A 10,724-nucleotide genomic window follows, 5' to 3' on the forward strand; every position below is an offset into this window, starting at 1 on the left:
GTTTCGATAGACTTTTTTTGGATCAATTGTGCTCTAACTTCATTCTTGTATTTAATTCTATAAAAAATAAACATGCATGCCTGCACTCCTAAAGGGCTAAAAGTTATAGGGGTAAAGTTTTATAGAAATCAAAATGATGGGACAAGACTTAATTATTTACTTACTTACTTACTTACTTACTTACTTACTTACTTACTTACTTACTTACTTACTTACTTACTTACTTACTTACTTACTTACTAACCTGCTTACTTTCTTTCTTGTGTACTTATTCATTAACAATCTACGGACTGTCTTCTGGGGGGGCACTTACCTCCTTAGCACACTCCACATGTGCGGCGACATTTTCGCCACAGGTATACTTGATTTTTAACTCCTCCATGTCCCGCACAAAATGATTTAAACCGATCACAAAACTTTTCACTGTGCTCGTCCTTGCATGCTGAAAGAAAATAAAAATAAAACGATTAAAATTTATCAGTTAAAATTTTTTGTGGATATTACGCAAATATAGCGATAGATAAGGTAAAGCGTGAGCCAAACAATTTTTGCAAGTAGAGCGGAAAAAGACAGAATGGTTGTAAAAAAAAAAAATGGAAAATTGATCGTAGTTGTTGTTATTTCCTAAGAGAACTTAATAACATATAAGTATGAAGCTTCTGGCAATTGAACATACGTGAAATATTTCCTTTATGTCCACCGTTAGAAACCCGAGCAGTCTTCCGCATTGTTAACTTTTCGACCCCCTAAGAGTATCTAACATCTAATTTCTCCTTACAAAATCACCTTTGAATCACACATGAATGTCATGGGAATAAAGGAAATGATCATCAACTAAAAAAGTTCTTGATCGTTAAACAAATTCTCCTCGTCAGCACCTTAGGAAATTTATAGAGAACAGTATGGAGAAAGTGCATACTGATGTTAGGGTGTGAAGGGTTAATCAAAGGAAAAATGATACATTTTACATTCACTGTTGAAAAAAAGGAAAAACTCTTTGGCTCGTTTGACAAGTACCAGGTTCAATTAGAGAGAACCAAGTCGACGATCTGATCACAAACCAGTATTTAAGAAGGAGTTAATTGTCACGAAATGATTCCACACGACAGACACCGTGAAGGATGAAATATCGAGGTAAATAAAAGATGATAAGGTCTATTGAGAACTAGAGCGAAAAAAAATTCAAATAACATAAAATGTTGATATAAGAATTGGTTGTCAATTTTACCGCTCAAATTGCGAGTTGTAATATCCTCAGAGGTATCCTTGCCTGTGTCAGCAGCTGAAAAAATAACCATACAAAACAGCAAGAAAATAAACAAACAACAAGTAAACAAAACAACAGAGAAACAAACAACAAGAAAAATCGATGCAGAACGGCCTCAGTAATAACAAAGATAAGGATAGTTTATAACATATCCGATGTTTTTACTGCAATAAACAAGGCAATACCACAAAAACTTACAGAGAGGTTTCTCAAAAGGAATTTGAAATTATGTTGCCAAAGCAGAAAAATGGGTTACCCGAGGGGTATTTGTATATCAATGATTGGCATGGCATAAATTTCCCCAGCCCCCTTCCCCGCTTCCTTAAAAACGCTTATTTGTTACACTTTATGGTTTGCTTTGTAATTAGACTCAATGATGTGGATCAGGTACGTCAGCAATATACGTTGTATCTGCTTCAAAGTGAAAGCCTACATATCAGACTAAATTTGCAATAACTTGTTTCCAAATGTAATTTGCCCCTTGTTGACTCTTGAAAAGTTTATTTCAGCATATCTCAAAGGTTTCACAGAAAATATTTGAATGAAAGGAAAGTCAAGAGTTCTCTTGATATTTGTACTTCTGGAAGAAAAGAAAAATCTCAAGTTTTCCGTGGAAAGTGTACTTATTAAGGAACGTTTGTTCCCTGTATGCATTACTGAAAAATAAAAAACTAAAAACTTATTGATGGTTCTCGTTTAGAAATAATTCCTGTGGTATAATTACGATTACACCCATATGAATTTCTCAAAAACTACCCTCGTTATGCAATCTACACTCGTAACCCTCCTTATGGAAAAGTTTCCTGCAAAATTTCGTTCTTTGGTTAAAGGGGCAAGCGGGGAAACTTTTTTCAAGGGAAGCTTCTTTATAAAAACGTTTTTATTCGAATCTGGATACCCGCTAACAATTTTTATGATATTTTGACCAGAATGATATTTACATGAAGGATATGTTTTAACTTCTGTACAATACTTACTCATCAGATCCAAAAGAGAGTCGGCGGAGATTTTCTCAACTTGTGCCAACAAACAGGCGACAAATGAGAGAAGGAGTAATACCCTAGTGGATTTCATGGTCAAACTCAAGTCACTGCCTGTAGCCAAAGGAATGCTTTGTTGGGCTTGTATTAGCTAAAGCAATGAATAATAATTTTTTGGCCAGTTCTGCGCTCTTTTATAATTTCACTCGAAATTGTCAACAGCTGTTCGCGCGCTGGTGATTGTAATTGGGTACTCTTCGCAGCACGGAATTTGGTAATTTATTACCGCAAAAAATTAATGTCACGAATACCTCCAAAACATTGTAAAACTAAAAACGTCCAAAGAAAGGATAATATTGTCGTCAAGTAATCCAACAGCAAGGCCAGAATCTAAGGAATCCAACGGAATAGAGAAAAAAGTTTCAAAATGACTGGTGTCGGTCAGAATTAAGCATCTGTACTAAGAGATATTGATTATTTTATTGATAAGAGGTGTTGACCCCAATTTAAATGTGTTGAATAACATGTGTGCGAAGGCGTTTTTATCATACCACATCTAGACTATTTGACACGTCTTCCAAACGAAAAAGTGAGCCCTGAGGCCTAGCGGTGCTTGCGAAAAAATCTTGCTTTATTTTTAATTTCGCCCCGACATCTGTTACAAATGCATCGCTTCTGTATAAGCTTGTGATGTCAATAGTTTCGAGGAAACACGTGATTCTTTTTTCATTACTGTTATTTTTGTTAATTCATGGGGAACAACATCGTTACTCCGCCTTAAAATTTAGATCCTAATTTAAAACCAAGAAAATTTGGATTTGAAAGACGACCGATTTTTCCCTTACGTTGGATCATTGCAAACAGTAAGTTGGAACTATGAGCTAAACTTGGAAACTTCAATATTCAGCTTCGTGATACTACTGTGCAGGTGGGAGTGTTTAATTGTGGTCGTACCCATTTTTAAGAGAAAAAACGGCGTCTTTGTAATCTTCACGATCATTTACAAGGTTGTCATCTGGTCAATAACTCCACGGTACGCCTTTGTTTTATTAAAAAAAGATATTTGCATGCGTTAATTTGCAATATTAGTCTTTGCTTAATGACTTCAAGTTATGCAATAGAACTTAAGGGAAATTAATGCGGAGAAAAAGAAAATTGATTCACAATTTTTGTGGTGGAAGTTTCTTAATGAGACAAGTGGTTCTAATTAATACGAAAAATATATGGTCACATAATGTGGTCACTTTGAATATATCTGGCGCTTGGTTTTTACAAAATCTAAAGTGATTGTTTATTTGGCAAAAGAGGCGCTACATTTTTGGTGGGAAGTGGGGGTGAGTTGTTATCACGCTAGTTTTTCCTCTCTGGAAATGTTTTCTGTTTTTCATGCTTTGCTTTGTTGCGTTTTTTTCCGTCGTGTTTCCCAATTTTTAATGCAGCAAATTTCAAATTAGTTTCAGCAGTTTCTTACTCATCGTGAAATATTTTGCAGTAATGTCATCCTCCACTCTGTTTAGTCTTCGTTTTCGTTTTCATTTGTAAGATTTTAAGATAAAATGTTCTTGTCTTGGTTACGAAGATAAGATATACATAAAAAAGGCAGCTGCCTGTAGCTTTGGTTTCGTGATTCCAACATTGATTATTACGAGACAAAAACCACCTTCACTTCAACACTTTAACACCCTAATAGTGATTAGCACCTAATTTCTCCTTACAATATGACCCACGAATCACACATTTAGGTCACGAGAGTAAAGGAAATGATCACCAACTAAAGAAGCCCTAAATTGTTAAACAAATTCTCCTTGTCAACACCCTAGGAAATTTATAGAGCATAGTATGGAGAGTTTGCATACTGATGTTAGGGTATAAAGGGTTAGGCTTAGGGTTTGTTAATTGGTAATGACAACGTGGACACTAAACATGGACAAAAAAGCTTCGTTAGATTATTTATAAAATGCTTGCGGAGTTGGTAGTAGTGTCGATTTCTAAACAAATAAATTGCCGGGAATAAAAATGAACTACACGAGACGGTTCTACTACTTTTCATCTCTGGAGATATTTGCACTTTTAATAGCTTGATTTGACTTAAAATAATGAAATACGCAGTGTGGAAAAAAAACACGCTTAGAGTCATTCTACTTGAAACGCATGGAAATGTTTACCAACGAAGCATTTAACAGCTTTGTGCAGGTGAGATATATAGATAGTTTATTACTTCTTTTTTTTTTTTTTCTTTTCGGAAGAGGTTTTTTAATGTTCTGGGTAAGCTCTGTTAATGAAGATTTATAATAAAACAATCCTTCAAATCAATTCGTACACTTTTTTTACTTAAATATGACCACAAGCATCAAGTATTTTACAACTGAATATGTTCAAGAAACCTTTCAAATATTTAATGATATTTTCAATAAGGAAGGAATGCTAACAAATCTCCTGACTCAGAGAAGAAAGAAGAGATATGGTCATTCAGGGAAATCTTAATTGTTCATAATGCTGCATCCTTTTCAACATGGCTCCCATTTTGATAAAGGTATATACTCAATCAATCTGAGGGCATGAAAAAAATTGTTGGAAGAAGTAGCATTCAACAAACGACTGGTCAAAATTGGTGGGAAGACGCACTTAAGATTATCATCCTCGGAAATTTCCCCTATCCATCTTTTGGTTAGTTTTTTTTCTTTTTTGTTGTAATGTGTGATCCTCCATAAGCGTTTGCATTGTTCCTCAAATATTATGGGGAATAAATGAAAGATTTCATAAGAAAATTATTCATTGTGGAAGTCGTTATTCTAGAAAAAATTCTCCCTTTTTAATAAAGTGTTTGGGCAAAAGGGAAAAAATTATTCGCCAGCAGATCTAACAATCCACGAAACATATAAAACAAACCATTACAAATGAAAGAACTTAAGCAATACAGCATAAAAACGGACTTGAGTACGTATCGTATTTCCAAATTCTGCTGATCAGTTGAATAATTCAGTTTCAAGGAAAATTTGCAATTCTCTACATGCTGTTTTTTTGGTCATGAATACTTTCGTGAGTAATTATGGCATGAAAAGAATACATGATTACGAATGATGACTCATTTGCTCCATTCATCTGTCTTCTGTCACAAGTCCTGAAAAATTCATAAGGTAAAGGTTATTGCGGATAATAATGAAAAAAAAGCGTGACTCAAAGAGAGAGTGTTTCTTGGCTCAATCCACAAATCTAAAGCTGATTAAATGAATGAAGTGGTTCAGTGAACAAAAGATTCCGTTCAAGACAAAGACTGGAACTATTCTCCCTTTTATTAGTTTTTCATTTTGATAACGTCTTGGCTCTCTCATTTTCATGAGATGGAGCAGGGTAATTACCATTTTTTTTGTAAAGCCCTGGGAAAAGGGAAAAGAAAACAAAAATATATATGTATACTTAAAATAAAAAATGGAAAAGAAAAAAAAGATACCAGCGAGAATATTTTGTAGTAGCATCTGAGACTGATGTCGGCGCATTTATTTTTGTCTGTTATATCCTACACTTTTTCTTGCATTGTGCAGCAGGCTCGTTTCTTTGGTAAGAATGCCAGGTTGTGTGTCCTGAGGCTCAAGTGGCTAAATAAGCCTTATCAGATCGTTAATTATCAGATAAACCAGAATTCATGAAAATGCATTCTAAGGACATTGTGAAGTAAACAGAGTTGTACATAGACAAAATAATCCTGCCATGAATATCATTTTCAGCCTTCAAGTTCTCTTCGGGAACGAGAATATACAGCGAGAGGAAAGTTTAAATGTTTAAATGAACGTTCCATCATTTGCCTCACGGTTTACATTCAGGCTATCAATTGTGCTGATCACGACGTTTCGACTGTTAGACTGCTAGTCTTCGTCAGGTGACTTGGTCGGAAGTTTACGTGTCGCTTTATATAGCACGTTGTTTGCTTTCATTGGTGCGTTTTGGCGCGCTCTGCCATCTTAATAGCGAAAGGACCGTGGCAGATCTTTTTGAGCCTTTGAAGAAGTCCGTCGATTCTTTGGAATCATGATGGTCATCGTGCCTTTAAACTTTGTTCCATTTGTATGTTCATGCAAGATCGATAACGGGTTTTTCTCTCGGCAAACCCTCGCTTGTTGTCTTTGTTGTTTGTCATCCTTTTGAAGACCTTGTCACCAGTTGAATGAAATGTCAACAACCACACTGATATCGAATCGCAGTTCGAAAGGCGCAGGTCGCATCACTTCAGTTTCCACGGAAGTGTAATTTCAAGCGCCGTGTGACTTATTATAATAGAAAGGTCTTATTTGGATGAACGGCTCATCGGGAAAATGATTTGAGGTAAGGACCACTCTGCTTCAAATTTGATCCAGTAACATGAGTGCACCATGAATTTTACAAATCAGATTTTTAGGAACGCTTGAAATCTTTCCACAATATTTGAACAGCACAGGTTGTTAAGTTATGAACCAGTTTCTTTGCTTTAAAGGGAGAGAGAGCTTAGTTTCCAAGATACAATAGTGTTACTCGTTCCCTTGTGACATGAGCCATCTAAATTTGTCAAGCATATTTTAAGTAAAGTTCAGAAGTTAGAATTGCCTTTGATGCGGTAAAAAACAAGTTTGAAACATATATTTGAAAAATCTTCGTTTACCTCAACTTTCTCCCTTTGATTTCCTTTGTTAAAGTTAATAGATTCCTTTTCGAAATATTTCTGGTTTTCAAACGATTTTAAATTTGAGCTTCAATTTTGCAGAGTTAATAAGGATGCATTTTTAGAGTGACAGTATGTAAACACGAAGGAAAACCTCAGGCGACGAGAGCTTGGCACCGGCAATATTGACATAACAGTGATTTGGTTTTATCAACTGAGTTGATACTTTGAATCGGCCACTGTGGAAAGGTTATAAAGCTAGCCCTTCGTTATTCGCTCTAACGACGAGCTAACGCTCAAAAACGTCAGTTTTATCATTTCTATACGGTTGCCAATTCATGCTATCAATACAATTGATAAAACCAGATTATCTTGTAATAACCTCCCACCGACGCAGAACGACAGTTTTTTTTTGTTTTTTTTTTTAACAAACTACCCACTTTATTCAGATGTTGACATGAGGCTTGGGAAACGTCTTGTCTATCGTGACATTGTCCTAAATAATAACTTTCCAGTTACCTTGAGGAATTCATATTTAATGTGTGGAATAGAAACACACTGTTTATAAGTGTAGAATAGGAAAAAAATCTTCTTAAAAGCAGTCCTTGGGCACATAGCCATAGTTATTCAGCGCACTGTTTAACAATGACCCTTGGAGTACGTGTTGGATCTAAGTGCTTCAATTAAACATGTATAATTCGGATACAGTCAACTCTCTGAATCTCTCTCGAGAGAATTTCCGCCAACGGACACTCTCGTAAGTGGACACTTCTTCTTGCAGACACTTTATCAATTCCCGTTTTGATTTTGCCTCCCAGTGAAATCCGTGAACTCCCGTAAGAAACCATTAACTCGTTAGCGACGCGGACACTTTTAAAGTGAAAATTGGATTTTTCTCAAGACAAATTTGCATCGCATGAATTTCGCTATAATCCTTATTCACCCTGGTGGGACGATTATGGCTCCTTTCATCAATTATTTACCGGCAAAGACCCTATCTGTTTCTTCTTGCAGGTCTATAAGTTGATAGACCTGTGGGCGAATACCTCAATCAATTATAAAGCAGAATTCGTATCAGAATATTAGAAGTGTATAAATCGATAATGATCAACCTTTCTCTATGTTTTGCTGGGATGCAAGTGTTACTAATCTCCATGCATATCATCTTACAGAAGCCTGAGCTTGAGATGATCGGAACAAAATTGAGTGCACCGTTATTGCTGCCTTCCCTTCTCCTTTTCCTGCTGCTAGAGGACAACGCAGGTAATTAGTTTTCACCTAAAATGCAATCTTGATTTTTGCATTTAAGTGACCCTGAATTGCATTGGTTTGGCTTTACTTTGCTGTGTGACTAGTCGCTTCAATTTCTCGACAGTAAGAACTCCAAGACAAAAATAATCGCAATTTAATCAATCGCGTTTTCTCACGCTTAGCCAGTTTGCTTATTTTTACATTGAGTTTTCACTATCTTCTCGTGTTATTTTGCTTTCTTCTGATTGGCTTTTATGATCACTTTCGTTTTAACAACACTCAATCAAAATGCGCTTTTTAAAACACGTATGCATATGTATGTGGTTATAAAATAATTAATGCTGAGTTTCAGAAAGCTCTTCTAAAAATTTCCGTGGAGATTTGAGAGAGAGCTGAGTTTAGTTTTGAGATCAGCAATCGCTGTAGTCCTACATACTAATAAAAGAATGTGAAACTTCGGTTCTAATTTCTCATTCTAAGGTCAGAGTTTTTTTAAATCTCAATCGACTAAATATAAGAAGTGCATGTAAAACCATTCTTTTACGCATATTACACGAATAGATATCCTTCCCTCTGTTACATATATTGCAGCGAAAATTCTCTGATCCCTTAACCCACAGTGATTCCACCTTTTTACATAGTCTGCAAGGAATTTTTTTTCTTCCCAACTGACTTGAGCTTTCTGAAACATAGATGGCCGAGCTATAGTGTCGCCATTCTTTCGACCTCCACCCGGACAAGAGTATGAAAAGATTAACGCCATAAAAGGTAGTTTGAGCATCTTTGTTTAATTCAGAGCGTTTAGCCTTAGCACTTAGTAGCTTAGGACTTGAACAATGTTTAGAGCCTTACGCGTGAACGACGATTCTTCCTCGTTTCTTGTCGCTTTGGGTCTAGACATGCGCATATGATACCAGAGTGAAATACTCGATGGCCTGGTAAATAAAGCACAGGAATTGCGGCTAAGAGGTTTGAGCTCGAACCCTGGCCAGGTTACGGTGTCGTGTTCTTAATAAAAGACATTTCTCTCTCAGTGCCTTTTTCTCATCAAGAGTATGAATAGATGTCAATTACATTGTGTCAGAGAAACCTGAAGAAAGGCTGTCGAATAACAATGCGATGGATTGGAAGCTGGTCTAGGGCGGAGTAGTTATGATTCAGTGGGATTGACTGAAGCATTTTAAACCTTTGAGTGCATACTGCTGACTTTATCCCGAGGCATGGATTTACCCATTTTGTCTTTCTTTTTTTGATTTTTTTTCTCACCTTCTCAAATAAATTAGCCGATGATCAAGCGTTTTATTTTTTTTCCATTTCGTTTTGTTTTGTGTTCTTTTGAACCACCTCAGACCATTTTTATGAGCAGTTCTATGGTAAAGGAGGGAAAAAGAATAAAATAAGTCACAAGAAAGTACTGACATCGCAGGATATGACATTAACAAGAGAAGGTGAGAAACCGCATGTAATGTAATTGTATCGTGAAACATGTCAAGTTTATTTTGTAAATAATTAGTTTTCACAGGCTTAACAAGAAACAACAGGTTAACCAGGCAAAAGTGAAAACGTGTATAATTCGTGCACCAGGCAGGTGTGTGAATGAAGCATACCAATTTCAGACTTGTCTGAGTTAAAGGAAGAAAACTCCGAACCAGATTTGATCTACAATGTAGACCTTATCATAATGGACCATCCTGCCGGTGCAAATTGGTAACTAATGTATTGCAAGGATTTCTTCTAATATTGCCTCGTACACAGCTCTGTTGCAGGCAACCTCGGCCCAGACCACCGCACTTGTTGCTGCAGCTCAAGCTGCGCGCTCATCCTTGGAGATCTCGGAACTAGCTCAGAAGGCCCAGGACATCTCAGTCAAGAGAGCACTATGGGCATTAAAGACAATCAAAGTTGCAGCGAAAGCTGAAGAAGTGGCGGTGAACGCCATACAGACCATGTTTATGTAAAAATGAGTAGCAGTATTTCTAGTTTTCGCAGTCAGATTTTACAAAATATAGAATTTAAAAATTGTCGCCTGGTTGTAAGACCTTTGAAAGAAAAAAGTATAATAAATATTTGTGCACAAAGCAACTTTACACCATAATTAATCCCTCTACTTTTAAAATATTCATTACATCACCTTACCACTCCTTTGATTATAAATGCTATCATGCCAAAATTACATTCAGCGGAGAGTATATTTGAATTTGCACCGCTCGTTAATGAGTAAAAAAATATAAATAAAGGTCAAGTTTTCAAGCTCAAGCTTCCTACTTCTAGGATTTAAACAATGACTAAGCCACATTACTGGCCTGCAGATGACACCCGCAATAACATTTAGCGATGACATATACCCAAATTAAAGTTTAGCTATTTAACAGTGAAAGCTTTGCTCTAATGACGCTTTATGTTAAGACAATACGTAATAACATATCAACATAATTTATGATAATGTATTTTGGTAAGTGACATGAAGAATAATCAAAGCAAGGTTTGACAAAGCCCTGATATTTCTTCAATCTTGCTTTTTCTTATCTATGTAGGATAAAAATACTGCAAGGAACTGTTTCATGCAATCTTATCTATGCTATACATCGTGCTC

General features: G+C 36.0%; 1 protein-coding gene and 1 long non-coding RNA gene across 3 annotated transcripts in view; one reads left to right on the forward strand and one right to left on the reverse strand.

The window, feature by feature from the left end:
* LOC113685304 (uncharacterized) overlaps positions 1 to 2,491 on the reverse strand; it is a 2,857-nt gene extending 366 nt beyond the window's left edge. Inside the window, exons 1-3 of the long non-coding RNA XR_003447555.2 lie at positions 2,245 to 2,491; positions 1,229 to 1,282; positions 314 to 442 (exon numbers count right to left, since the gene is read on the reverse strand). This is a non-coding gene — a long non-coding RNA (uncharacterized LOC113685304). The remainder of the gene's footprint in view (positions 1 to 313; positions 443 to 1,228; positions 1,283 to 2,244) is intronic.
* A 1,829-nt stretch (positions 2,492 to 4,320) lies between these two features.
* Positions 4,321 to 10,508, forward strand: LOC113685369 (uncharacterized). Of its 2 annotated transcripts, none has more exons than XM_089200355.1 (5): positions 4,321 to 4,440; positions 8,053 to 8,143; positions 8,825 to 8,899; positions 9,481 to 9,579; positions 9,887 to 10,508. In XM_089200355.1, exons 1-5 carry the CDS (start codon positions 4,399 to 4,401, stop codon positions 10,087 to 10,089), a joined length of 510 nt encoding a protein of 169 aa, XP_089056481.1. In that variant the 5' UTR covers positions 4,321 to 4,398; the 3' UTR covers positions 10,090 to 10,508. The 2 variants fall into 2 exon arrangements, with proteins under 2 accessions (XP_089056481.1, XP_027058677.2); XM_027202876.2 differs by lacking the exon at positions 4,321 to 4,440 and adding an exon at positions 6,180 to 6,567.
* Positions 10,509 to 10,724: the final 216 nt, after the last annotated feature.

The sequence above is a fragment of the Pocillopora damicornis genome, chromosome 3 (genome assembly GCF_964200805.1).
Source record: "Pocillopora damicornis chromosome 3, jaPocDami1.2, whole genome shotgun sequence".
Taxonomy (NCBI): domain Eukaryota; kingdom Metazoa; phylum Cnidaria; class Anthozoa; order Scleractinia; family Pocilloporidae; genus Pocillopora; species Pocillopora damicornis.

What these genes read in the sequence shown, in the direction of transcription:
- LOC113685369 (XM_089200355.1), top strand. Translation starts at nt 4,399, where the DNA reads ATGGAAATGTTTACCAACGAAGCATTTAACAGCTTTGTGCAG. An exon ending in CATTTAACAGCTTTGTGCAG is followed by an intron (nt 4,441 to 8,052) that starts GTGAGATATATA and finishes ATCATCTTACAG; the next exon opens with AAGCCTGAGCTTGAGATGAT. An exon ending in TATGACATTAACAAGAGAAG is followed by an intron (nt 9,580 to 9,886) that starts GTGAGAAACCGC and finishes CCTCGTACACAG; the next exon opens with CTCTGTTGCAGGCAACCTCG.